Here is a 26,986-nt window from a genome sequence, read left to right as displayed (position 1 = left end):
TGTGCACACCTCCCACCCGTGCACACCCCCACACGGGGGGGGAAGAAACAGGCATCCAGCACCCACACTTGGCCTCAAGCACACACAGCAGGATGCAGCCGTGCCTGGGATGGGGGGCGGCACACGTTTGGGGGCCCAGGGAGGGTGTGCATGCAGAGGGAGGGCACCATGTACCACCGCAAGGGATCACGCTGGGCATGCACAAACCGATGCATGCAGGGCACAGGGGGCACAGGCAGAAGATGGGGGCTTGCCAGGCCCTGGGTGGGGGCAGGCAGGAGACCTTGGCAGGCGGATACACAGAAGACACAAGGGGCTTGCTGGGCCCTGGAGTGGGGATGGGCATATGCAGGAGACATGGGGGGGGACACCGGGCCCAGGGGACACGTGCAGGGGACATGGGGGGCATGCAGGGCACGGGGCTGGGGGCACACTAGGCCCTGGAGGACACACACACAGAGGCATCCCAGGGGGCATGCAGGGCCCTGGGGAGGGGGACACGGGGGAACATGTTCAGGAGAGCCAGGGGGGGTAGGTGTCCGGGGGAGGGGGGGCATGGGGGACATGTGATACACACAGACTGGCGGGGCAGGCCGGGGCAGGCACGCAGGAGACCTGGGGGGCATGCAGGACACTGCCGGGGGCCCTGCAGGAGCCCCGGGGGGCACGCTGCTCCCGGGGCAGGGAGGACACACGGGAGCCCAGAGGTCACGCTGGGCACGGGGGAGACGTGCAAGAGCCCCGGAGGGGTGTGCAGGGCACGCGGGGACACACGCAGGAACGCAGGGCATGCAGGACACGGGGGGGGCGGGGACGACGACACGCGGGGACACACGCGGGAGGCCCGCACGCACACAGGAGCCCCGGGATGGCGCCGGGCCGGGGGACACGCGCGTGCAGCCGGGGGATGCCCACGGTGACGCCCACGCGCGGGTAGCCCCGGGCGGCGCGCGCCCTCTCCGCCCCGCACCCCCCTCCCGCCCGTCGCGCAGGCGCACCGCGCCGGCCCGGCACCTATTTCACAGGCAGCTCGGGCCGCGGCGCCCCCGCGAAATAAGTCCCGGGAGCCGGGCCCGGCCGTGCGCCTGCGCGGGGGCCGAGTGCCGCGCGCGGCGGAGCCCCCGCTCCCCCCCACCCTGCCTCCCTTCCCTCCCTCCCTTCCCTCCCTCCCCGCGCCCACCGCCCGCCCGCCGCCCAGCCGGAGCGCCCGGAGCCGCAGCGGGGCAGCGGGACCCCGGCCTGAGGTAAGCGCCGGGCCCGGCCCTGGCCTCGGCCGCCGCGGGGCCTCCGCACGCGCCGTCCGGCCGCCGGGTCCCTGCGGAGCGTCAGGACGTTACGGCAGCGGCAGGAGACGGCGGCAGCGCCCGGCCGCCCGCCCGCCCCCGCGCCCCCCCCCCCCCCCCCCCCCCCCCACTCCTCCTCCTCCTCCTCCTCCTCCTCCTCCTCCCTCCCGCGCGCCCGGCGCTGACAGCGTGAGCGCGCCCACGCTCCCCCCCCCCCACCCCCTACCCCGCCGGTCTCGCGCCCGGCGCCGCCGGCGGGAACGCGCGCGCCGCGGGGGGGTTGGGGGGGGAAGGGGGGTGGGCACCCTCCGGCTGCCCGCCCGGCGCCACGCGGAGCGGCCGGCCCCGGCCCTGGGGGGTCTTAAGCGAGGCGGCCCCCCCCGGCGACCCCCCCCCCCCCACCTCTGTGTAGCCGCGCCCCCCCCGCCGGGCGCACCCCGAGTGCCCCCCCCGCTCTGTGCAGTCACAGCCCCCCCTGTGCCCCCCTTACATGCACCCTCCCCCGTGCCTCCCCCCCCCCCCCCCGTGCAGCCACAGCCCCGCGCGTACCCCCTTACATGCACCCCCCCGTGCCCGCCCCCGCCCCCGTGCAACCACGGCCCCCCGTGCCCCCCCCGCTCTGTGCAGTCACAGCCCCCCGCCGTGCCCCCCTTACCTGCACCCTCCCCCCATGCACCCCCACACCGTGCAGCCATGGCCCCCCATGTACCTCCTTCTATGCACCCCCTGTACCCCCCCCCACGATGCAGCCACAGCCCCCAGTGCCCCCCCCCGCTTTGTGCCGTCGCAGCCCCCCCCGTGCACCCCCTTACACGCACCCTCCCCCTGTGCCCCCCCCCACCGTGCAGCCACGGCCCCCCGTGTACCCCCTTATATGCACCACTTTCTGTGCACCCCTCATGGCGTCCCTGCTCTGTGCAGTCACAGCCCCCCCGTGCACCCCTGTCTGTGTAGTCGCAGCCCCCCATGCACCCCCCTCTGTGCAGTCACCCCTCGCCCTGTACATCACCCCCCGTGCACCCCCCTCTGTGCAGTCACCCCTCGCCCTGTACATCACCCCCCATGCACCCCCCTCCGTGCAGACACCCCTCGCCCTGTACATCACCCCCCGTGCACCCCCCTCAGTGCAGACACCCCTCGCCCTGTACATCACCCCCCGTGCACCCCCCTCTGTGCAGTCACCCCTCGCCCTGTACATCACCCCCCATGCACCCCCCTCTGTGCAGTCACCCCTCGCCCTGTACATCACCCCCCGTGCACCCCCCTCTGTGCAGTCACCCCTCGCCCTGTACATCACCCCCCATGCACCCCCCTCCGTGCAGACACCCCTCGCCCTGTACATCACCCCCCGTGCACCCCCCTCAGTGCAGACACCCCTCGCCCTGTACATCACCCCCCGTGCACCCCCCTCTGTGCAGTCACCCCTCGCCCTGTACATCACCCCCCGTGCACCCCCCTCTGTGCAGACACCCCTCGCCCTGTACATCACCCCCCATGCACCCCCCTCTGTGCAGTCACCCCTCGCCCTGTACATCACCCCCCGTGCACCCCCCTCTGTGCAGTCACCCCTCGCCCTGTACATCACCCCCCGTGCACCCCCCTCTGTGCAGTCACCCCTCGCCCTGTACATCACCCCCCGTGCACCCCCCTCTGTGCAGTCACCCCTCGCCCTGTACATCACCCCCCATGCACCCCCCTCCGTGCAGACACCCCTCGCCCTGTACATCACCCCCCGTGCACCCCCCTCTGTGCAGTCACCCCTCGCCCTGTACATCACCCCCCCGTGCACCCCCCTCTGTGCAGACACCCCTCGCCCTGTACATCACCCCCCGTGCACCCCCCTCTGTGCAGACACCCCTCGCCCTGTACATCACCCCCCGTGCACCCCCCTCTGCAGCCACAGCCCCTCTGCGCACACCCCCGCCCCTGTGCACCCCTGTCTGTGCAGCCACAGCCCCCCCCCCCCCCCCCCCCCCCGCACTTTTGTGCAACACTCCTCCTGCACCCCCTCCCCCTGCGGTCTCCTGCAGCCCCCTCCCACACACCCCCCCCCTCTGTGCGCCCCCCCCCGAGCTTGCGCCCACTGTGCACCCCTCACCTGCAAGCCCGCCGCGTCCCCCCCCGCCCCCCCCGGCTTGCTGCCCCCATGCACCTGTGGGAGCCCAGCTGTGCGCCCGCCCCTGCAGCAAATGCACCCCAAAAACCTCACCTTCCCTCAGAGTGGGGCAGTACTATTTTTTTCATTTCCCCCCCCCTTATTATTATGGGCCACCCACCCTTGTCATATAGGCTCCCCCCCTTGTTATACTACAGGCCCCTTTATTATGCACCCCCCCCTTTTCTTCTTATTTCCTCCCTCTTTTTCTTCTTATTGCCCCCCTTTTATTTATTTATTTCCACCCCTTTTATTTATTTCCCCCCCCCTTTTATTTATTTATTTCCCCCCCCTTTTATTTATTTATTTCCCCCCCCTTTTATTTATTTATTTCCCCCCCTTTTATTTATTTATTTCCCCCCTTTTATTTATTTCCCCCCCTTTTATTTATTTCCCCCCCTTTTATTTATTTATTGTTTTCCCCCTTTATTTCCCCCCTTTTATTGATCTATTATTTTCCCTCTTTTATTTATCTGTTTAATTCCCCCCCTTTATTTATCTAATTCCCCCCCTTTATTTATCTAATTCCCCCCCTTTATTTATTTAATTCCCCCCCCTTTATTTATTTAATTCCCCCCCTTTATTTATTTAATTCCCCCCCTTTATTTATTTAATTCCCCCCCTTTATTTATTTAATTCCCCCCCTTTATTTATTTAATTCCCCCCCTTTATTTATTTAATTCCCCCCCTTTATTTATTTAATTCCCCCCCTTTATTTATTTAATTCCCCCCCTTTATTTATTTAATTCCCCCCCTTTATTTATTTAATTCCCCCCCTTTATTTATTTAATTCCCCCCTTTATTTATTTAATTCCCCCCTTTATTTATTTAATTCCCCCCCTTTATTTATTTAATTCCCCCCCTTTATTTATTTAATTCCCCCCCTTTATTTATTTAATTCCCCCCCTTTATTTATTTAATTCCCCCCCTTTATTTATTTAATTCCCCCCCTTTATTTATTTAATTCCCCCCCTTTATTTATTTAATTCCCCCCCCTTTATTTATTTAATTCCCCCCCCTTTATTTATTTAATCCCCCCCTTTATTTATTTAATTCCCCCCCTTTATTTATTTAATTCCCCCCCTTTATTTATTTAATTCCCCCCCTTTATTTATTTAATTCCCCCCCTTTATTTATTTAATTCCCCCCCTTTATTTATTTAATTCCCCCCCTTTATTTATTTAATTCCCCCCCTTTATTTATTTAATTCCCCCCCTTTATTTATTTTAATTCCCCCCCTTTATTTATTTAATTCCCCCCCTTTATTTATTTAATTCCCCCCCTTTATTTATTTAATTCCCCCCCTTTATTTATTTAATTTCCCCCCTTTATTTATTTAATTTCCCCCCCCTTTATTTATTTAATTTCCCCCCTTTATTTATTTATTTCCCCCCTTTATTTATTTAATTCCCCCCCTTTATTTAATTCACCCCCTTTTATTTATTATTATTATTTCCCCCCCTTTTCTTTATTATTATTTCCCCCCTTTATTAATTTTTCCACCTACTTTTATTTCTTATTTCCCCCCTTTTATTTATTATTTTGTCCCCTTTCAGTTATTATTCCCCTGCCTCCCGCAATCTTCACTGCACCCACCGCACCCTGCTTGGTGCCCGCGCATGGTGCCCTCGGGGGGCTGCATGCGGCTCCCCTGAGCCCCGATACAGCCGGGGTGCTCCCTGCCAGCCTGCTCCCCCCCAGCCCCCCCGCACCCCACTGCTGGTCATTACTTGTGTTTTCAGCCCAATTTTGCTCCGTCCCACACTGGTTCCTGCCTGGAGTCTGAGGCTTCCCGCAGCGCGGTGCAGCCCCCCCTCCCTGCAGGACCTGGGTGGGCTGCCCAGAGCACCCCAAACCCAGGCACCCCGAACCCGGGCACCGGGGTGGTGGCTGGCGCAGGTGACACTAACACAGCAAGGAGGGGGTTACCCCCAAACCAAGGACAGGCGTAGGGACAGCACCGCAAGGAATACTTGCAGCAGTTAAAGTGGATGCAGCTGAGCACCTGCGCTATGTGCTGCGCCTTCGCTCGCTGCGCCGGTTTGTATCCTGATAAAATGCAGCGGCTGCTGCCGGGGTGCCGGAGCGATGGATCCGGGGTGCGCTGCAGCCCTGCCCGGCTCCGCCGTCCCTACGGTGCTGGTTTGTAGCAAACCCTCTGGTTTCTCGCGCCCTCCGCCCAGTTGCCGTCCCTCGCCTCGTGCCTTGCTGCTGCAAACAGTGGTGCTGGCTTCGTGCTGGCCCCTGCAGGGACCGCGCCACCCGTGGCTGCTGGGCTTGGAAGAGCCCCGGGGAGGGGGAGCTCATCTCCTGGGGGGTCAGGCAGATCTTTCTGCAGGACACTAATCCTGTTGCAAAGTCACGTTGGAGCCGTCGGGGCAGCGCGGTGGCCCGGGAAAGGCGCTGGGAGCCACGCAGCTCCTCTGCCGGGCTGGGTGCCGTGCTGGGTGCCGCTGCTCTGTACGGGTCCCAGCTGGAGCTGCCAGACCTCGCAGGGGAGCGAGTGCTCGCACAGCTGCCCCCGAGGTGCTTCATAGTCACCTGCTTCTCGAGACGCAGGCATTGCGTGCGAGCAAGCGCTGCTCCCAGCGCAGCCGTGCTTTGCTCACGGGACGGGCTGAAGCTCCTCAGAAGCTGACTTGCGAACAGTTTTGTGGCTCTAAATAGCGTGTGCAAATTTTACTGCGCTGTCCTTGTAACGTTAATGATGTGTTTGGAGGATGTTTATGCATCTGTGTGTTGGTAAAGGATATTTATTTCTCTTTCCAACCTCTCCTATTGCTTAAATGGCTTAAAACTGCTTTTAATTCTATAGTTACCTGAAATCCCTAGGAAAGCAAGCGCAGGGCGTGAGGTGTCAGGAGAGGTGGGCGACGGGGGACCGGGGCTGTGCCCGTGGGTTACGTTGTGCTCTGGGTATGGAGGCTGGAGCCGCCGGGGATGTCACACAAACCGTGAGAGCATAAAGCTGCGCGGCGCCTTGTGCCTTCAGTTAATCAGGGGGTTGTTGGGGTTTTTCCCCAGGTTTCTGCTTGCAGATGAAATAGTGGCTTTGCAGGGGCGGATGCTGAAGTCTGGTTTAAGTGCTGTCTTCAATCTGTTGCTGATTTACGAGAAACGTGCACTTCGAAATAGTTTTGGGATGTCACTTTGTTCCTGCAGGCTTGCAGTACTTTTTTTGATCTTTTGTGTGTGACTTTGGAGGAGGGAAGACTCCCCGTTTCTGCCGTGGAGGAGACAGTGATGAGCTCCTCCAGCAGCGTGAAACCCTTCTGAGATAGTAGGAATACATTTGGAAACGCGCCTTCAAACCGAGTGCCTTCGTGGAGGTCTGGTGAATGCCAGGGCCATTTTTTTGCTTCCCACCTGTTCCCATACTCTGCCCCTCGCCACCTGCGCCCCAGCCCCTTCCTGTGCCCATCGCCCTCAGCCAGGCTGCAGAGCGTGCGTTGCGCTGCGAGCCTCCCCGCACCCCTCTGGGGATGGAGCAGTTGGGGGTTTGCTGATCCCCTTCTCCTTAGGAGCGTGGGTCCCCTGCAGCCACCTCTCCCCTTCTTCCCACCGCGCCGGTGGTCTTTCCGTGCCCGGTTTTAGCAGGGGGGACCTTTTGACGTGGGGCTTCCCCTCGCTTCTCTGCAGGCAGCTGGTGACCGAGGGCTCTCCTGCCTCGCGATGGCAACCCCGGACGTCAGCGTTCACATGGAGGAGGTGGTGGTGGTGACAACGCCCGATGGCACGGTGGATGGAAGCGGCATGGAGGAGGTGAAGACGGTGCTGGTCACCACCAACCTGTCCCAGCACGGGTAAGAGATGAAGTCAGTGTACGCTATGGTGATGTGCTAGAAAACCTCTTGTCTGTGGTTGGAGTCAGCTGGGCTGGGTGTGTTTAATCTCCTGCTACCTAGTCCTGTGTCACTTCTCACAGCGGGGACCTTGGCGATGCCTGGGCAAGCTCCAGTTCCTTGTTAGGTCCTTGCTGGCACCCCCAGGACCATACCCAGGGCTCCCGGCTCTGTGGCTCCAAGCTTGCAGAGCAGGCTCCACTCTTTTCCCATTAAACCTGAGTTACCAGTGGTGGTTTTAAGCTGGGGTTAGCTGGAATAAAAAGCAGTGCAACAGTTTGGGTTGGACGTTTTGGAGAAAACTGGGAAGGGAAAAAAAACCCAAAAGCAAACCCAAAATAAAATATCTTCTGAGCGGATGTAAATGCTGGAGTGGACACAAACCGGGTTGGAACAGGACACCAGTAGCTAAATAGATGTTTTTCTGTTATTTATTTCATGATTGCTTCACTCGGCTGCGTACCCCCAAGAGATGAGTCTGCCTGCAGTGTGGTGAGCGCGGCGCAGCTGGGCCCCCTTCCCAGCACGGGTTTGGGGCCGTTTTTCGGCAGAGCTCTGCAGGAGCCTCCACCGTTGGCCATTGGAGCGAGAGAGGTGGCCTTGAAACCACGCAGCGCTGAACAGTGAGGCACTGCTCAAAAAATCAGAGTGACTGTGTCTGATTTTTAAAGTGCTGCTGTTTTGCTCAATTTCTGCCGTTCTTGTTGGTGTTTTGCATCCGGACCTGCTGTTCACTCGGGACACTCTGTTCAGCTGCAGGTCGGTCAGGTCTTTGCTTCCACGGCCAGAGTGCCTGGCTGGTACCTTGAGGGCCCGTGTAGCGGAGGCTGTTGGCTCTGTGTCTCCACAGTCTTTCATGGGACAGTGCCCAGAGACGTTTCAGTGCTTTTCTTTTTAGTAGGCAGAAAATCCCAGGTTCACACCTGGAGCTGGATCCGGGCAGGTTTGTCTGATCCAGACATCCCTGCGTGTGGGAATAAGGGGGTGGCGAGTGGCTCTTTGCTGCTCTTTGCAAAAAGGAGATGTTTGTCTCCTCAGATCCGCCCTGCTGTTCCTGTCGTTCCCAGTGGCTCGGGGCAGGGCAGCAGGAGAAGGGGGCAGCTGGTACCTTACAGCACAGGGGCTGTTCCCCTTGTCCTGCTCCAGCTGATGTAAAACTCTGGAGCAGCTGCAGCCCTGGTGGGGCGCGGGCTGGGGCAAGCCGTCAGCACCAGGGTGGGCAGCGGGGGTGTCCCCCGCTCCTCTGCATCCCGCCTCTGCCAGCGCTTCTGAGCGCCTCATCCATGCCCAGGAGAGTGGGGGGTGGAGGGGTGTTGCTGGCTGGCCCACAGCGGCTTCCTTGGCTCCCTCTGTGGAGAAGCAGCCAGATGTGAAACTTGGGATGTGGCTTCTCCTGGATGCAGAGCGGTTTCTGGTTTTAATGTGGCTCTGAGCCTTTGCCAACCCATGTGCAGCAGCGCAGTGTTATCTGAGGACACGGATCATGACAGAGGCTGGCTCCATCAGTTCTGTTTCCTTTTGCTCTTATTTCCCCTCCTATTTTACTTTGGAAGCCTTTTCCCATCCTCCCAGTGCCCCCTGGATGGCCAGGAGCAGGACAGCTCTGCACAGCTGGCAGGATGGATGATTTTTATTTAGTTGCAGCTACGATCGGAGCATATCTCAGCAGGCATTCAGAGCCTCCCTGAGGATTTTCCGTGCAGCTCTCTGGAGAAGGGCCGGTGGACAGGCTCCTCACTCCTCCACACTCCGGGACGGCATCAGATCAATGGGAAGGACGTGGATCTTGAGCTTGCAGAGCAGATCCCAGCCGCTGGGACTCCCCAGGGGTGCAGGGCTGGTGGTGGGTGGCAGCATGAGCCACCCACAGTCTCTGGAGCCTTGGACAGTTGCCTCTGCCAGGCTCTGCTCCTCCCGGGGAGCTGCCGGAGCGGCGCTGGCTCCCTCTCCCAGCTGGCATAAGGGAAGTGGCTGCAAGCACCAGCTGGGATTCCTCAGCTTTGGCTCAGTCGCCACTCACAAGGGGAGCAGCCTTTCAGCTTGTCTTATGTGACACTCGGAAACCAAGCTCAGCCTGAGGGTTGATGCCATTTCTAGTGCTCCTTTGGGTATGGTTTGCTATTTAAAAAAAATAATAATTATACAAGCAATGATTAAGAGCTTAATTAGTTCATGTGTTTTTAAGATTGACTGGAAAAGGCAGAGGGAAATGGGAAGATAGTAATAATCAGCAAGAAGCTTTTCTCTTTCATCTGCGATCGGAAGGGACCTGCACTTGATGCTCTGATGAGGTGCTTGTATTTCTGATGGGCAAGCCCAGCACAGGTTTCTGATGGAGGCTTTTTCTCTGATGTTTCCAGGTGAGGCAGGAGCAGAGGAGAAAGGAGAGGCAAGCCCATTGCTTTATCAGCACGCACTTTCTTCTCTTCCTCCCATCTGGTTTATGGATTCTCCCAGGGAGGAAGACGAGAACCATCCTCCCCCAGCTTTGTCATGGCAACTGGGGAAGGCAGGACCGGCTTGGTGGGATGCACCACTGGGGCTGGGAAGGTGTTTGAGTTTTCTCCTTCTCCTGTATCTGCCTCAGTCTGTTCCTCTGGAATGGGATGGGGAAGAAGTGTCAAGAAACTCTCTGGGGTTTTTTGTGGTTTTCTCTTCCCCCAACCCAGTTACATCTCCATGGCAGATGCAGACTTTAGTTCATTGAATTTTTCATACAAGCTGCTGAAGTTGGTTGGTTTGTTTTTCTCTGGAGGATGGAGTTGAAACTGTGGGCTGGGTTATTTCTCCCGATCCAGTCATTCCTTTCAGTGCTTTTTCGGAGCGGTGCAAATGCGATGGAGTCCTGGAGGAAGCTGTGTTTCAGGTGTTGAATTTCTGCTGGGGTGTTTCTTCTAGATAAGTCAGTGGAGGTTTTTGATCTGGAGGCAGACAGTCAGGGCTGTGGAGTGCTGGGCTTGGCACATCAGAGGCAGCTGTCTCTTGTGGTGCTGGTGCCCTGCTGTAGCAGCATTGCTGGCTTGTCTCCACATGTGTCTGGAGAAGTGCAAGAACCAAGCCACGAACTGATGAAGAAAACCCAAGTTCCGTTCTTCTCGTGTCAAGCTGTCACTTCTGTAACATCCACCTGTGTGCAGATGCCTTGGCTCCCAGTTTACCTTTTTGAGTCCTTTTGTGTCACCCGTCACCCTTCCCTCCCAGGGTCAGGGTGGATGTGACACCGTGCAGTGCTTTTGTTCCACAGCTGGGGCCACGCTCAGCTCTCTGAAGCACCATCTCCTGAGTTACTCACCCGGTGAGGCTGAGCTGCCGCCCACACAGGTTCCCTTATCTCCGTGCTGCTTCCCACCAGGTACCTGCCCTGCAGCTGCAAGGGGAGGGATGCTCTGAAACTGCAGTTCCACCCCGGAGCTGTGTGTTAGGAGGCCAGGATGGAAAAACCGGTTGCTCTTGAATTTGCGTGTCCCCTGGCATCACAGGTGGGAAACATGGTTGCCAGTGGGTCACTAGGGCCATTCTTTTAATTCACCCGTGGTACCAGACCAGGGTAGATTTCAGGTTTATTTTCTCCTTACAGTTTTCCTTAGGAAGTTTATGTGCTGAAGTAGGTGAAAAGTTAACTGTGTTCCCAGCCCTGGCCCTGCAGGTCAAGCTTGCCACAGTAATGAGACACCTTCAATAACAAAACCAAACACAAAACCCATGAGGAATGTGGTTCATGCTGAGAGCTGGCTGGGGTGCGCAGGTCTGGTCTGTCGGGGTACCAGCACCTGCTCCCTGCCTTGCGCCGGACCCTCCCAACCGGGGGGTGAGGAACCATCCTGGATCCCAGACCTAAGTGTCTTTCCCGTCTGAGCGTGCGCATGGTGAGGGTGCGGGTGCTGCGCAGGACCAGCACCAGCTGCGTGTCTCCAGCAGCAAAGCACGAGAGAAGCCGGGGATCTCCGGGGGGGGGGGTGTGTGTGTGTGTGCGCGGATGGAAGCAGCCAGATAGCCATGGCATTAACTAACAGCTGGCTGTGTTCAGTTGTAAGAGGCTCAGAGACTGGACCATGAGGGTCTACAGCTCATGTTATGTTCATTCTGCCCACGGATCCTCTGTCAGTTTGTTAAACTCCTTTAGGGCATGTTTGTGGCTCCTTGAGGTCTTGCTTCTGGGAGTATCCCGTGTACCGGGGGATTCAGCCAGTTCATCACCCAGACAGCAGGAGCATATTTCACACATGTTTTTCCTGGAGAAATCTTCTCAGACAAAGCTGCCAGAGGCTGGCAGCGACTTCTGAGCGAGGGGCCGTGCTGACAGCATCCTTCCACGCCAGCTCCCCAGCATGGGCCGCGTGCCGGAGGCAGCTCCGTGGGGCTGGGATTCAAAGGGCTGCTGGCAGCGGTCCTGCCTGCTGCGGGGCTCTGCGTCTCCCTACGGACAACTGGAGCTGAGCCTTTCAGAACCAGAGCTGACTTCCAGCTCTTGTGGGAAAATGTAGTCTGAGTGACTTTGGAAGTGATGTCTCCGTGGGGCATCGGGTGCGGGGGTGGCACATCCGCATGGTTTAACTCTGCCTCTCCGACTCTCTTACCAGCGGTGACATAAACGAAGACACACTGGAGACCGAAAACGCAGCTGCTGCGGCTGCTGCCGCCTTTACAGCCTCCACGCACCTGAAGGAAGCGGTCCTAGGTAGGTTCAGCCCCTGCCGTAGCCCCTCGGTTGAGCGGTGCCAGCTCCACCGCCCCAAAGCGGCACAGCCCGGTGCCGGTGCTGGTCGGGAGGGTCCGACTGTGCAGAGGTGCCGGCTGTGCCGGGGTGCTGTGCCGGGGTGCTGTGCCCAGCACCGGGGGAGCCCGGCGAGGGGAAGGGAGCCGCAGCTGCTGGCTGGGCGGCTGCTGCCCTCTCCTGGTGCAGGATGAGGCCCTGCGCCTGCCCGCGGCTGGCTCCTGCCCTCCCAGCTTGCGATGGGGCTGTCGGGTTTGCAGCGAACTCCCTGGCTTTGGTTACAACAATAGTGTATTTCGTGAGCAAAGGCTGTGGCCAGCTGGGCTGGAGTTGACTTACCAAAGTTTTAAAGTAAAACTGTTTAATTACCCAGGCGATATCACTGCTTTCATTTTTATCAAGAATTTACTTTCTTCAGCCCTGGCCACTGGCTTTGCGGATTTCACGCACACACCTGCAGCCAGATCAGTATAAATCTGCCTGTCCGCGCTTGCCTGAGAAATCTAGGGGTTGAGTGCTTTAGTAGCAAAGTGCAAGTGAGTGGTCTCCATGAACCCCACCACGCCCTGCAATGCATCGTCTACATGTGGGTTTCTTTGGGTTTTTTTTTTAATCCTGAGCTTCAAAACTCCTTTTTCACTGTACGTGTGCCTCGGTGTGGTGAACTGGGGGCTGTGACTCATGTTTCTTTTTGATCTGCCCCTTCCTCTGTTCCCTGTGAGAAGTGAAGATGGCTGAAGATGAGGACAGTTTGGAGGCAGAGATTGTCTACCCCATCACCTGTGGGGACAGCAAAGCCAACCTTATCTGGAGGAAGTTTGTGTGCCCCGGGATCAACGTGAAGTGCGTGCAGGTGAGATAAAGGGCCCCAGCGCTGGACTCCTGCCTTCCCATGCCTGTGTTGCAGGCTCGCCTGGCTTGGCCTGTTTTAATGAGCTTTGGTACACTGCTTTGCATCAAACCATGTCGTGGTGGGGAAGGAGGAAATTTTCTTGGTGCTGTGATGCCTAGTATTTGCTGCCTTGGCCAAGTTGAGCAGTCTTGGCTGGAGAGATACTGCCTCAATTTAACTGAATTATTGAAGAATCTGAGAAATTTGGGCACTTCCAGTGCCTGAACAGTTTGGAAGTTGAGAATTTGTTGAGAAGTTCAGTGGTAGGGGACCTGCTGAAGAGCTTCTACTGTGTCCTGGGTAACTCGTGGTTAAAATTTGCATGATTCAGGAGCATATTCTGAGCGATGCTGTCATAAGCCATCGCTGGCAGTTATACACAGGCTAAACAATACCCTGCTGAGGCAGCGTCCCCTCTGGGCTCTGTTGTAAGAGGGTTTCCTGAAAGATGGTCCTTGCCCTTCGTAGGAGAGATGGTCTTTTCCATCTGTGAGGCAATAGGACAGGTACAGCTGCGAATAATGCTGCTGCCCAAGATCAGTCATGGCACCAAAGCTCATGTCCTTGTTCAGAGCAGCAGTGTCTCGTGCAGTAGTGCAGAGTGAGCTCTGTTGGTCAACGCAGGCATTGGAAAGGGGAGGCCTGGGCTTGGGAAATCCTTCCTGAGATCGGGGTAAAGCAGCTCTGTAGAGAAGTGCCTGATGCTGAAGACTGCTTTTAGATCAGCATGTGGGTTCAGGCGCAGCTGGGTGTGTGGGGCAATGAAAGCAGGGGGCAGAGCTGGCCGCTGACACGGTGTATGCCAGCTCCCTGGAGCTGGTTTTGGTGGGGGTGTGTGCGCTGCGAGAGGGGCCAGAGGTTTCACTGATACCAGCGGCTGGGCTCGGTAACAGGAGGTCAAAGACCGAACGAGCTTCTCCTTCCCTTGCTTGCAGAGGGTGTAGCGTGCCCCTGGAGCCAAACGTCACCAGTCACAGCCTGGCTTTTGTTGTGAGTCTGCTTGTTAGCAAGAGTGTGAGCAGCTACTGCTCTTAATTACACTTTGCACACGTTACAGTTTCTTTCCCGGCTGTCCCGCCTGGGCTGGGTATTTAGCAGACCCCTGTGCCACACACACCCCTGAACCCTTGGCTTTGAGCAGCTGTTAACCAACCGTCTGTGAAAGCAATATTTGTCTTTAATCTTTTTAACTGGGTCAGTGTTTTCTCTGAGGTTGGGCAGTGTGTGTCATCCCTGTGTCTTTGTGGTAGTAAACAGCACGTTGAGGCTGTGACGTGGCCAGGCAGCCTGGCTCTGCTGCTGAATCATGCTTGCAGGGCACACTGTCGTTGGCTTGTGGCTTGTCACACTGATGTTGCACTTCTGCCTTTTGCAGTTTGACGATCACCTAATTAGTCCCAAGGAGTTTGTCCACTTGGCGGGCAAATCGACCCTGAAGGATTGGAAGCGGGCGATCCGGATGAATGGGATCATGCTCCGGTTAGTCTCTTCGTTTGTATCTGCAGAGCAACAGCGGAGACTTTCTGGGGGATGACGGTGGAGTGGAACAGAGCCTTTGGCACGGCAAATACACCACTGAACCGTTTGCCTTTATTAGAGCCTGGCCCAAAGTGTGCCCAGTGGCTTTCCTTTATCCTTGTGTTGAGGGAATAATTTGGGGCAAGTATTTCCTTGGTCTTTGTAGGACTTGAAGCACACCGAGCTCCCACCTGGTGTAAGGTCGTTGAAAATTGTAATGGCCGCTGGTGATCAGGCCGTGCTGTCTACAGGTTCCCAGTGTGACTTACCAAATGGAAGTCAGTCTGGTCATCAGCTAATGCTCCCATTGCAGCATGTCTGCTTTACATTGCTTTTTTTTTTTTTCCCCCCAAGGACTTATTTAAAGCTTATTTATGCAAGTATTTCTTTTCTGTAGTCTTAACTACGGTAATTTAATTCTTCTACGGTCTTCTTGAACACCAGCCTGAGACTGTGATTTAATTAAAGTCTGTCTCTGCCTGTAGGCAGGATAAAAAAGCATCACCTCCTTCCCCAGGAATTGTCAGTGGTTTTGTACTCTTTTCACAGAGTGACATTGCCTTTGCCCCTATTCTTCTGTTTCAATACAGGCGGCTCCCATATTCCTTCTAAGCAGCTTTTGCTCCACATAGATTTTGCATAATAGGCTTATGCTTTGGCAAGGCAGGTCTTTCAAGGGGAAAAAAAGACTTGATGAGGAATGTGTGAAGGCAAGCCCAGCAGCCCATGGGAGCAAATCTTGGGAAGCTGGGGTTGTTGTTGGCCAGCAAGGCCTGGGGGTGCTTTGGAGGCGGCGTGCTTAGCCTGGGAAGATCACGTGCCAGTGCTTCAACCTCCTCTGCTTAAGCGGAGACACCTTATTTTAGTTTATGAATAGGGTTATGCTCCATCTCATTGAGGTGTAGAGTCAAAATGGGAAGGAGGAGGCGGCAGGCTGTCTCACCCTGAGCTGAGGCTTCAGCTGACCCTTCTGCTGGAAGCTGCAGGGCACTGGCAGGGAGGTGCTGGGGGGGCCGAGCTGGGACCTTCTTCCTCCCTCAACAAACCAGGAGTTCCTCTGTCCCAGCCAGGGTTCTGAGTTAGAATTACAGACCCCATGGCAGAAAAGCCTGCTCAGAGCAGTGAGACCAGCTTGGTTGGAGTCTGGGTACTGCCCTGCTGTTGGGGGGGTGGGAGGGCAGCAGCACAGGGCAGCTCTGCCTCTGCTCTGGGGACCCCACAGCCGTGTGGGAACACTCGGGGCAGGTGTGTGCTGCTCATACAAAGGCAGGGGTGTCCTCAGAGCAGGTCAGGAGATCCCAGGGAGGAGAACCCTGCTCAGCATCACAGGGCAGGGATAAAACTGCTGCCTGGGAGCATGGCCCAGGGTGATGAAGCAAAGCTCTCCCCACTGTGCTGCCGTTGCAGGAGTGGCAGTGTTTGGGCTCTAAATGGTGTGTGTTCCCTGAAGGCTTCCAGCCAGCAGATCATCTGCTGAGAGTGGTTTGTCCCAGTGCTTCTCAAAGTATGTTTAGTTTTACAGGGATATATCCTTAGGAGAAACTCATGTGTCTCTTGAGCCTCTCAAGTGCTCCAATGGTGAAAAAAGGACTTTCTTTCTTGGACAAAGGGAATTCATCCTCTCTGGGTTGGACTTGGAGAGGAACCTTTTCAGAGGGCTGAAGTCCCGCTCCCCCTCCTCCATCCCACAGGAGGATGCGGGATGCAGCAGGGAAGTGGTCAGAAACTGAATCTGCTGCAGCACAATGGGCTTTTTTTCTCCCCATCCCAGCCTCCTGAAAGGCTTTACCGCCCCTGGAGTATTGCGTGGTTGTTGGATCTGTGCATGTGGCCAGTACGGAGCAGGCTGTGGATGCTGGTTTAATTAATTCTTAGTTGATGCTGCCTCTGAGGTCAGGACACAGGTACACTTGTCAAGGGGAATGCAGGACGTTGCCTCTGCCTGTTCTCCTGGCTTTTGCTTTTCACTTGAGACTTTTAAGAAGTTTGGGGGTGAAAGCTGCCAGGAGCTGTGTCTCAGAGCTCGCTGCTCCTGCTGATGTGCCTGTCCCTGTGCTTGCTCCCTGTCTTTCAGGAAGATCATGGACTCAGGAGAGCTGGATTTCTACCAGCACACAAAGGTCTGTTCCAACACCTGCCGGAGCACCAAAATCGACCTGACCGGAGCCAGGGTATCCTTGACCAGCCAGACATCGACAGAGTACATCCCTCTCACTCCTGCTTCTACGGATGGTACGTCCAGCCACTCCTCGCACCCTGAACAGGGGTGGTAAAGCATTAAAGCACAACGAGCACCGCGTAACCAACACCCCTTATGGTTGCCTCTCTTTCTGGCTTTACGGGTTGTTTTATCCTCTGCTTTCTCTCCCTGCTCTGTTGCAGGATCCCCCATAGCAGAGCTAGGCAGAGTCGTTGTTAGAGCATCTTGGCAGAGATGCAGTAACTCACCTAGTTGCTCTGTAACACTGCATGACCCGAAGAGCCGCCCTTCTGGCCTCCTGCCTTGCCCCAAACTGTGTAGCTGAAGCAGAAGACTACAATTAATCTGTAAGAAAACAGTAGTCATTGATTGATGAAGTTCCCTTTTGTCCTTGCTGCCGGTCGGGCACTGTGTCCATAGGGCTTGTCCCGGGAGGCAGGGATCAGCTTGGCTTCTCCTGCACAAGGTGCCAGAGAAGGGGTCCCTCCTCCTCCCAGCTCTGACCTGACTTCCAGAATAACTCAGGGATTTTCAATTAAGGCTCCTCAGCTGAATTATTATGGGATTTGTCTGATGAAAGATTAAAAAGAACTAGAGGTTACAACAGATTTATTTTTTTATCTGCACTCGTGTATGTAGTTCATAAAGCTGCATTTAAATGATGATGTGGCTACGTAGCTGTAGCCCTAAACTTAACCTAACCTATAATTACAGGCAACTATTTTACTGGAAAGCTCTCTGATTTTTAAGTACTTGTGTATTTCTTAACTTCTTTTACTTCTGAGAGTTGAGGAGCCCCCAAAGAGCCCCACACCCTCGGCTCCTGCTGGTGTCTGTGGGAGCGGAGCAAGGACAGAGTGAGCCTTCAGCCTCTGCACCTGCCTTCAGCACCACAGCGCAGGATTGTGGTGGGGAAGCCGATGCCAGGGCACAGTGCAGCCTGTCCCCAGCCCTCTTGTCAAACGCGGACATCAGCTCACTAACGGGGAGATGCTTCCCACGCTACTGGGCTGGGCTGGAATAACCAGAGCCCTGAAGGCTGCAGAGTAAAGGAGGAGAGTAATTGGATTCAGTGGCAGCGGCTGAGCATTACAAACGCTCCACACAGCACCACAGGTCTCTGGCCAGATTCCCATTCATCCCGCTCCTGTGCACGGCTCAAATGACGCCGGTTCCCCTGGCTCTATGGTAACAAAAGCATTGAGATGTGGCAGAGCTGGAGGGAGGGAGCCCCCCTGCATCCCCACACAGCGGGTGGATGCTCTCCCCTTTGAGGCTTTAGAAACCCTCCAGACATCCCAGTCCTGCAAAACTGTAAGCTGGGTAAAAAAGCACTGCCAAAACAAATCAGACTCTAAATCTGTTTGACTTTTGCCCTGAGCAGTAGTACTGTGTGTGCACGGGGGAAACAGGAGGGAGATGCTGCTCTTGGGCGTGTTTCTTGTGCAGGGGTTGCAGAACTAATCCCCAGGGTGTTGCACTCCACTGTGGAAAAATGAGTACTGGTGGCACAGCAAGGCGTGTGGCTCCACCACCCGCTTAGGCATCTCTCTCCACTCTGCTCTGAGAGCCACCTTCCAGGAAAAGTGGTCCTGTGCAGTAAAAAGGAGAAGTCACAGAAATGCAGCAAGGGAGTGCTTCCCTCAGAAACAGCCTGTGAAAAATACAGAGAAAAATCAGGACTTGGGGTTTTTTTTCTTTTCTTTTTTTGCTATTGGTTGCAGTGAACGGATCCCCAGCTACGATTACCATAGAAACGTGTGAGGATGCCAGCGATTGGAGCACCAGCATCGGAGGTACGGCTTAGGATTCCACTGGGCTCGGGCTCAGCGCATCCAGGGCAGTGGGTGGAGGAGGTGAAGGGAAAGAGGGAAACAGCAGGGACGAGGAGCAGCACGCTTCTTGCTGGAGCAGCCCTGCCTGAGCCTCCACTGGCATTATTTGTTTGCTGCTTACCAGCACATAGTGCTGCACTGTATCCTGTCTGCGTGTGGTCTGGCGGCAGCATCGGCTGGGGATGAAGTTGTTTGTAAGCGCTAAGATATCAAAGTGTAGGCCAAGTGCTCGGTGTGGCTCTAGGAGAAAGAGGGGAAAAAAATAATCAGAGGGGTCATAAAATCTTACTTGTTCCTCTGGTGTGCTCTGAGCCACAGGCTTTTCTGTAGCATTGGTGTCCTGTTTGTGTGTGACAGAGGATGGGGAAAGCGTATCCTTTTCCAGCTGCCCCTCCGGGTATGCGCTGGCGGGGCTTTGCCCCAGCACCCTCTGCCTGCAGCCTGTCGGGGCTTCACCCTTGCAGTGGCCAGAAGGGGATCTCAGAGCGCATTTGCCATTTCAAACCCCCTCCGAGGATTTTGAGGTTCTCCCGTGCTCTCTCTTTCCCCAGATGACACCTTTGCTTTCTGGCGAGGCCTGAAGGACACAGGTCTCCTGGAAGAAGTGATCCACGAGTTCCACCAGGAGCTAGTGGAGACCATGAAGGGCTTGCAGCAGCGAGCGCAGGATCCCCCGCTGCAGCTCAGCGGTAAGGACCCAGCCATGGGTGCTCGGGATCATCTCGGCAGAGGGGCTTGTGGTTTGTTTTTTTCTTTTTCCTCCTCGGGGATATCTTGGTGGGACTACAGGGAGATAGTTCACCATCAATAAATCCCATTTCTGGCTGCTCCCTGGGCAGGCTCGTGGTTGTGCTTGGGGATGCTTCAGGTGGCCTCAGTTCTCCAATTCCCTCTGCCTGGGGCATCCTGGCTCTGGCTCTGGGTCTGAGCAAGCGCTTGGCTTGGGAACCGAGCTGGAATTTAGGCCATTGGGATAACAGTGCAGCAACCAGCTACTGTGCCAGCAGATTTGTTATCACCCCTGCTAAGCAGGAGAGCACTGTTTGTACTCTAGTGACCTCTTGCACTTTCTCATGACTTCTCCTGTCTTCTCCTCTTCCCCAGCCTCTTGCGTTACCCTCCCACAGATTTTGGCCGTCTCAGCTGATGTGTTTGCTGTCGTGTGGCTTTTTACCAAGCCGTAAATAGTTTGCATGGGGAATTTTGCTTTCCTCAAAGATCTGTGTCTTCTTTTTAAGATGCTGTTTTACTCAACAACGTAGTCCAGAACTTTGGTATGCTGGACCTGGTCAAGAAGGTCCTGGCCAGCCACAAGTGTCAAATGGATCGCTCGCGGGAGCAGTACACGCGGGATTTGGCAGGTATTCCCCTGGGACATGCCGGTGCTCTGCCAGTGGCCATCGCTGCTAGCATGGGTTGTTCCTGTGTAAGGAGGTGGGTGGGGGGTGGGGGGGTGTTAAAGCTGGTGCGTGCTAACCCAGTCACGGCGGGGCTGGCTGCCACTGCTCCAGGCGGTGTCACAGTCCCTGGGAAGCTTGTCCCAGGCCCGGGCTGAGCCAACCCTCTTCTCTCTCCAGCGCTGGAGCAGCAGTGTGACGAGCACCGCAAGCGAGCGAAGGAGCTGAAGCACAAATCACAGCATCTCAACAATGTCCTGATGACCCTCACACCTGTCTCCGTCCCCACGCCTTTAAAACGTCCCAGGCTGACCAGGGCCACCTCTGGACCAGCTGCCATCACCTCCCAAGTCCTGTCCCAGCCAGCGCAGCTCGCCGTCACCCCCGGCGTGCCCGTCTCCCAGCTTGCCAACATCCCTCTTGGCAAAGTGGTCTCAGCCCTCCCGCCCTCCGTGCTAGGGAAGAGCCCGTCCCAACCTCCCACCGCCAGCTCCCCGGCCTCCCCACTGCTGGGAGGGTACACAGTACTGGCCTCCGCCGGCTCTACCTTCCCTGGCACGGTGGAGATCCACCCGGATGCTTCCAACCTGACGGTGCTGAGCACGGCAGCAGTCCAGGATGGCAGCACAGTCGTGAAGGTGGTGAGCCCCTTCCAGCTGCTGACGCTGCCAGGACTTGGCACGACCATCCAGAACGTTACACAAATGGCTCCCAGCGGGAGCACGGTCGTGACCGTCCCATCCGGTGCCACCGGGGACGAGCACGCTGCCGCCGCCATCGAGGTGACTGCAGTGGCTGACGAGGCAGAGCAGAAGTGAAAGGGGGGACTCGCCTGGAGGGACGCTGGCCGTGCCGCTCTGGGTGGAACTGCCTTTTTCTCTGGCTGCGCTGTGGGATGAGGAGCGGTGTAATGAGGGGCACGGGTTAACGAGACTCAGAGCAGCTCACGTCTGTAATGAGAAGGTGCAGGTCAGAGGGAAGGAGGGGGAGGAAATAATGCCTGAAGAAGCAAAAGGCAAAAAAACGCTCTGCCCTTTTTGGAGGAGAGAAGGGAAAAAAAAAAAGCTTATTTTTTTTTTTTATAAAGCGTTCTTCCCCTGCTCTCATGGAATAGTTACTCTGTTTTAGCTCGTCAGCCTTGCCTCATCTGCAGGTGTAGCTGGAGCGGTTAGAGTGGGCAGGAGCAGGGGCGCAGGGCAGGGCGAAGGCAGTAGCGAAGGGAAAAGCAGGCGAAGTGCTGAGCAGGCACCAATCTGGCTGCCGAGGGGTCTGGCATGAACTGCTGGGGTGCATCGGAGCTGGCTGCGCCTGGTGCCTGGGGGCTCCAGGGAGGGAGAGGGGACACCAAGGGTAGGTTGTCCACGGGATGTTGTGCGGTCATCGCAGCCGGGAAGAGGCTCCACATGGCAGCGTAGATGCAAGCCCTGGGAGGTTGGCTTCTGCGTGATGCTGGCTTGGGGTGGCAGGAACAAGCAGGAGCTCTCATGACACTGGTCGTTGCGGGTTGCCCAGGTTTGCTGGGGGAAGGACTGGGGAGACACAAACCCAGAAGGCCAGGAAGAGCTGTAACTTCTGAGGATTAGGGTCTCTTTCTAGTTTTCTCAAAAAAAAAAAAACCAAACAAAAAAACAAAAAAAGGAAAAAAATCCGTTTTGGGGGGATTTTTTTAAGCAAACAGCCATTTTTCAGCAAAGCCCTTTGGTAGTGAAGATCATGCCATGAGGCAGAGATGTATGCAGGGAGATGAGCTGGACGGCAGCACTCTGAGGAGCTTCCGCTTATTACTGAGGTGTGACCCTGGTGCAGGATCCGGCTGGTCCCTGGTCCCCAGCATCTTGCTGATCGCCTCATCCCGTGGGAGCTGGATGCTGCTGTTGCCTCCCCGCCGAGTCTGAGCAGCCATTCTGTAATGGGGTGGTTGGCCCCCTCAGTACTCCTTCGACCGTTCAGCTCGCTGCAAGTCTCACCTGGTCCTGTTCTAGGGCACGCGCGTGCCGTGGGGCTGCGGCGATGCTCACGCTGTCTCTGGCTGGAAGGAGTCAGGTGCTTGAAGTGTTGGGGTTTCTACAAACTTGATCTGGCAGCAGCAGCGATGACAGGTCACTTTAATGAGCTAATAAATATTTTTTTTGAAAGAGCGCTGCTGGTTGACTGTGTTTCTGTGTCTGACTGTGACAGCTGGGCTTGCAAAGTGGGGCTGAGTTGGGACAGGAATGTGCTTTTTGTAACTAAAAATGCACCGGCACATGTACTGTGTGCTTCCTGTTGTCTGCACATGTGCAAAGATGCTCCAAATCCTTTGAGGGTTGTGGGCACGTTGTGATGCTCTGACTGTATCCTTGGTGTTTGAGGAGGGTCTGGGCTTAGATACACCACTGCATTTGAGGGATTTATGAACCACAGGGAAGATAAAGGGGTGTTTTGTTTGTCTGAATCTGCTAGCTGTGGTGCTGTCTGCTAAAACACCAGGAGTGAAACTTGGGAGGTGGGGGGGAACCCTAGGGTTTGTTAAGGGAACACAAGAGCAGAGTTTTGCCTTAGAAGAGGGTGATTCTCCCATTGAAGGAAGGGAGAGAAACCTCCTGATGCTGCTGTCGACCCTGACACGCATGTGAGTTTAAGCAATTTTGGTGCTACCTCTGCGAGTGGGAGCAGTTTTTATCTGAAATGTGTTCATAGAATAAAAGGATTTGTTATTTTTTTCTTTGCAGAGGATGCTCTTTAATTTCAGGAACTGGAAAGGTTGGGGCTACCCCACGAGCCTGGCAGAGCAGCCATTGCATGGAGGATCATCCAGCCTGGCTGTAGGATGGGGCTGCCCAGGCCAAGTTAAGAGCTGTGGCTGTGCCGGTGTCTCCTGGCGCTCTGGGAAGGCACTGTGGGAGCAGGGGATGGAGCCGAGAGCCCATGGGCATGTGCTGCTCCGGGGGAAGAGCCTGGAGATGAAGCCCAGGGGTGTCGATGCTGCAGCTCCACTTCAAGTGGACACTTGGCCCTTTCCCGTGGCAGCAGACGGGCGATGCCGTGTGTCTGTGTGGAGGCACAGCCCGTTGCCGTGGGGTCCCTCTCCATTAGCCGCAGGGTCGCTGTTAGGAAACCTCCAGTTCTGTGTGTCACCGCCCCAGCAAAACCATTAATTCACCCCAGTATAGGCTAATTCTGCCTCTTCTGCCAGGCCAGCTTGGACTGTCCTTCCTTTCTCCTAGCAAATACATGTTAACTCCTTCCTCGCCCCGGGGAGGGGACGGCATGGCCAGGCTGTGGTCACTGGGGTGGGTGGGCGAGGACACAGTTCAGCAGTGCCACCTGCTCCTGCAGCCCCCAGCCCCTGCCCTGGACACCAAGGATGGGGAGGAGGCTGCAAGGGGACTCCTCTCCATGCTCCTGCTGTTGGGGGAATGTTCCCACATCCTCTCTTGGGGGCAGGATCTGCCATAGCTTCAGCCACTTAATATTTTCAGGGGTTTTCAGCAATTTTTGTGTATAATTAATTTTGTCTTCAGGTCCAACCCTGGTGAGATGGACATGGTGATGAAGAAGAGGGGTGTTGCAAAGGGAGCGTTCTGCAGGTGCGGGGAGACAGAGTTGTCTCAAGGCTTTTTGAGTTTGCAAGGATGCTGGTGTGAAGTGGATGAAGCAGGAGAGGGATGTCTGTCTGTCCTGCCTGTGTGCCCACCGATGGGTGGGGGAGCCATTGAACACCCCCCGGTCCAGCCTGTGCGCCCCCAAGCCACAGTGGATGCTGCGAGCAGTGGCATCTTTCTGGAGACAGCTTTGGTGTCTTTAAGAAAGTTGGGGGTTTTTTATGGAGTCTGCACATCTGCTCTTGTTCAGGGATGCTCAGAGCGCTTTGTGTTGTTTTATTTTTCCACCCTTTGCCTGAGATTTGAATGTGGGTGGATGCAGCATCATCCTGGGAAAAATCTCCCTGCAGCCATGCCTACACTGAAATCTGCATCCTGAAATGGTGCAAGGAGGGTGGCGGGGCTGTCACTGGATGCCACTGGCTTTGCTCGTGGCACTCAATGCCATCTCCATCTCCCCCCCGTGCTGCCCGTAACATCCTTCCTGCAAAGTACCAGTCTGAACTTTGAAAAGCTGCCAGTAGTTCTGAAGCTGAGCCCAGTGCTTCTGAGGGTGCTGTGCAGGGCTGGGCTGTTCGTGGGGTGTCCCTGGTGTGGGCAGGGTGTGTGGGGGCTTGTGAGCCTGAAACTTGGCTCCAAAGTCTGGTCATGCATGGCACGGCTGGGGCGAACCGGGCTGCGCCCAGCGCTGATAACCACCAGTGTCTTGAGTTGTATTTGGAAGAGTTATGACACACAGTCAGGAGGAAAAATGATTTATTCTTCTAAGGCATTATTTTCTGTTTCGTTTTGGCCAAGCCTGGACGTGGGGCCACAGACATTAGGAGGAGTTGTGCCTAATCAGAGGCTTTCCCCTCCCAGGCTGCCTGCGGTTAAGATATCACAGTTGTTTCTTCCTTGTTATCTTTGTACTTGGGGACAGCATGAGTATGTCAGGCCAAGGAAATGTAAAGGGTTGTGATTACCATGAGCCTCTGCTTGCCTGTCCAGCATGATCAGTGGTGCTGAGCCAGGTCAGGGGGTGCATTTCTAGCCCAAAACCCCCCGCTCCTGTGCTGCAACAGTGAGCATAGGTCCCTCTGGTCACAGGGACCCCGTCCCCTAGCAGTGCTGAGGCAGGAAAGCATTGGTGAATTTGCCCAGCCCTGGAGAGCTGCGGGCTGAGCACCCTGCCCCAGCCACCTCTGCTCTGGACAACCCCCTCCAGCTTATCCTAGGGTTATGAGTCAGGAGGGAATGGCCAGGTTGAAAGGTGATGGCTGCTGGGACCTCCTGGCTCCTCTTTAAGGTCATCTGAAAGGTGGCATCTGAGCACAGGGTGGAGCGGGGTTTGTGGCATCTCCACGTTGGTGTGAACAGTGCTGGGGACACGGCAGTGGGCAGTGGGCAGGAGGCAGCAGCTCTTCCCTGGTTCCACGCACCTTTACCTGCCCTGGAGACTACACACCACTTTGCTAGCAAAGCATTCCCAGTGTGGGCGTACTTTGCCCTGCAAGGCAACGCTTCTTAGGGAAGTAAACAGCTCCCCAAGCAATAAAATCTCTGCAGGCAGATTTTGGCTGGTGCAATCCTCCCCTCCCTTTGCAGCAGCATTTGGGGCAGCTCGGCAGGGAGATGCTGGCAGTACAGCCCCGTCTCCCTGGAGAGACTGGCTGTGATGCTCTGGGATGCCCTGGCAGTGTGCTCTGCTCCTGGGGGGCTGTGCCGCTCCCAAGCGTGCCGTGGTGCTTCCTTGCTCTTGCAGGGTTGTCGGTGACTCATGGTAGGGCTGGGGCTGAGGCTTGAGAAGGAAAAGCAAAGGTAAGTCATCTGCAGCAAACTGGGAACAGATCAGTTGGTGTGTGGATAACTGGCTTTGGGCTGGATGCAGCAAGGACGCGGCCGTTGGGGCTTGCGCAAGACACCCTGGCCAGGGGGAAGGTCCTGTGGTGTGTGTGGTGACTTGTGTCCTGGCTCTTCAGCCCAGGTTTCAGCAGTGCTGGTAACGCGTCACTCATGGGGAGCGTGTCCCACCTGCAGACCAGAGGCACTGACAGCAGCACCGAGGTCTGAGGCTCAGCACTGGGGAGACCCCAAGCTCTGCGCCCCACCAGCGAGGCTGCGCTCGGGGGCTGAGTGCTGCCATGGAGCTGGGGTGGGCTCCCAGGGCTGCAGCGGGTGTTATGCACCCTGCAACTGGAGCATCAGGGTGAATCCCAATGGGTCAACCCACCTGGGGTCCCTGCAGCAGGGCTGGGGCTCCCCAATGCCCACCCTGCCAGCCCGGTGCTGCCGGCAGCTGCCTTCCCAGGGCCCCCTCGGGTGCTCAGCCGTGCTCCCCTTTCCTCCCTGGTACAAGGCCGGTCAGCGTCCCGTGGGGAGCGCAGGGCTGCTCTGCTCCAGCCGGGTGTGGAAGACTCACATCCAGAGGCAAATTACATAAGGGACGCAGGTGACTCATACCAAGTCACTGTTTTTCTTCAGACTGTGTGATGATGGAAGCAATGCTGTTTGTGTTTTCTCCTCCAGGCATCTGCGGGAGCAGCCTGCAGCATTTGGGAAAGACCCACATCCAACCGGCAGCGTTGCAAACAGAGCCATGCCGTGGTCCTGCAAGCTCTGCCTGCACTCCTGCGCTGCCTGCGCTGCTGCCAGGGAGCAGGAGGCTGCGAGAAACCCAGTTCCTCAGCCGTTGCTCTGGGCTGGTTAGGGGTGTTACCAGGGCAGGAGATGCTCCAGCATCGTCGTGTGAAGGCCCTCCCGGGTCCCAGCCCATCCTCAGGCAGTTGTGCAGTGCACAAAAGGCAGCGTGCCCGGGGCTGGGGGGGCTGCAGCAGCACACACCCCCGGAGCAGCAGTGATGACTTTGGGGGGAAACCCCTCCATGGCTGTCGGTCACGTCGCCGCCGCAGGAACGGAAACCGAAACTTGGGGCTTCCAGCTGGGTGTGTGTTTGTCTTAAAATCAGCAGATCCTGGGATTTGGCTCTTCCCACCTGACGCAGCTGATGCGGTGACGCAGCTTCACCTCCTCCCTGCTCCAGCTGCCGCTGCGGCTTCCTCGGCTCTGCTGCCCGGGGACCAAGTCCCAGGAGCGCCCGGCTTCTCCCTGGCTTTCTCCTCTGTTTCTACCACTTTTTCATGCGTGCTGAGCAGGGGGAGAAGCTTCAGAGAAGATAGTGAAAGCTGTTTTCTCCTGGAGCTGTAGGGAAAATGTCCCACCTGTAAAATCAGTGAAACCTCCAAATATCCCACCCGCAATATCCCACCCGTAAACCAGGGTGACGCGCCGGCGCCCCAGCTGCTCTGCCAGGGAGAGCCTGGCACGCTCCGTTCGGGGTCTGGCGTCTGGGGGGTTGTTCGGGGGTGTTTTGTTTCTGGTTTTCACTGCTGGTTGATGCTGCCTGGGCTATGACAGAGTCATTTGCTGTGGTTCAGAGCAAGGGCTGTGGAGAGGGCCGCTTCTGCCCGCGGGCAACGCAAACCAAGGATGCTGTTGCACATCCGTGCGCCTGCACTTGCTCCATGCCAGAGCTGGGGACCAGAACCGCTGCCTTCCGGAGCCCTTTGGCCTCACTTGGCTCCAGG

General features: G+C 56.6%; 1 protein-coding gene across 6 annotated transcripts; it reads left to right on the top strand.

Moving 5' to 3' along the window:
* Positions 1-1,070: 1,070 nt before the first annotated feature.
* On the top strand, positions 1,071-22,546 carry GMEB2 (glucocorticoid modulatory element binding protein 2). 6 transcript variants are annotated; one of them, XM_055814408.1, is made up of 12 exons: positions 1,071-1,244; positions 6,601-6,767; positions 7,078-7,241; positions 7,751-7,903; positions 11,861-11,958; positions 12,720-12,847; positions 14,262-14,365; positions 16,479-16,636; positions 18,329-18,400; positions 18,991-19,128; positions 19,678-19,800; positions 20,017-22,546. In XM_055814408.1, the coding sequence occupies exons 3-12, from the start codon at positions 7,111-7,113 to the stop codon at positions 20,652-20,654; spliced, it is 1,743 nt and encodes a 580-aa protein (XP_055670383.1). In that variant the 5' UTR covers positions 1,071-1,244; positions 6,601-6,767; positions 7,078-7,110; the 3' UTR covers positions 20,655-22,546. The 6 variants fall into 6 exon arrangements, with proteins under 6 accessions (XP_055670383.1, XP_055670382.1, XP_055670384.1 ...); XM_055814407.1 differs by lacking the exon at positions 6,601-6,767 and having other exon boundaries at positions 1,072-1,244; XM_027790240.2 differs by lacking the exon at positions 1,071-1,244 and having other exon boundaries at positions 5,081-6,772.
* The last annotated feature ends 4,440 nt before the right edge of the window (positions 22,547-26,986 follow it).

This window comes from Falco peregrinus, chromosome 9 (assembly GCF_023634155.1).
Source record: "Falco peregrinus isolate bFalPer1 chromosome 9, bFalPer1.pri, whole genome shotgun sequence".
In the NCBI taxonomy this organism is placed as follows: Eukaryota; Metazoa; Chordata; class Aves; order Falconiformes; family Falconidae; genus Falco; species Falco peregrinus.
The sequence above is the reverse complement of the archived record's forward strand: the minus strand, read 5'-3'. Positions and strand labels throughout refer to the sequence as shown.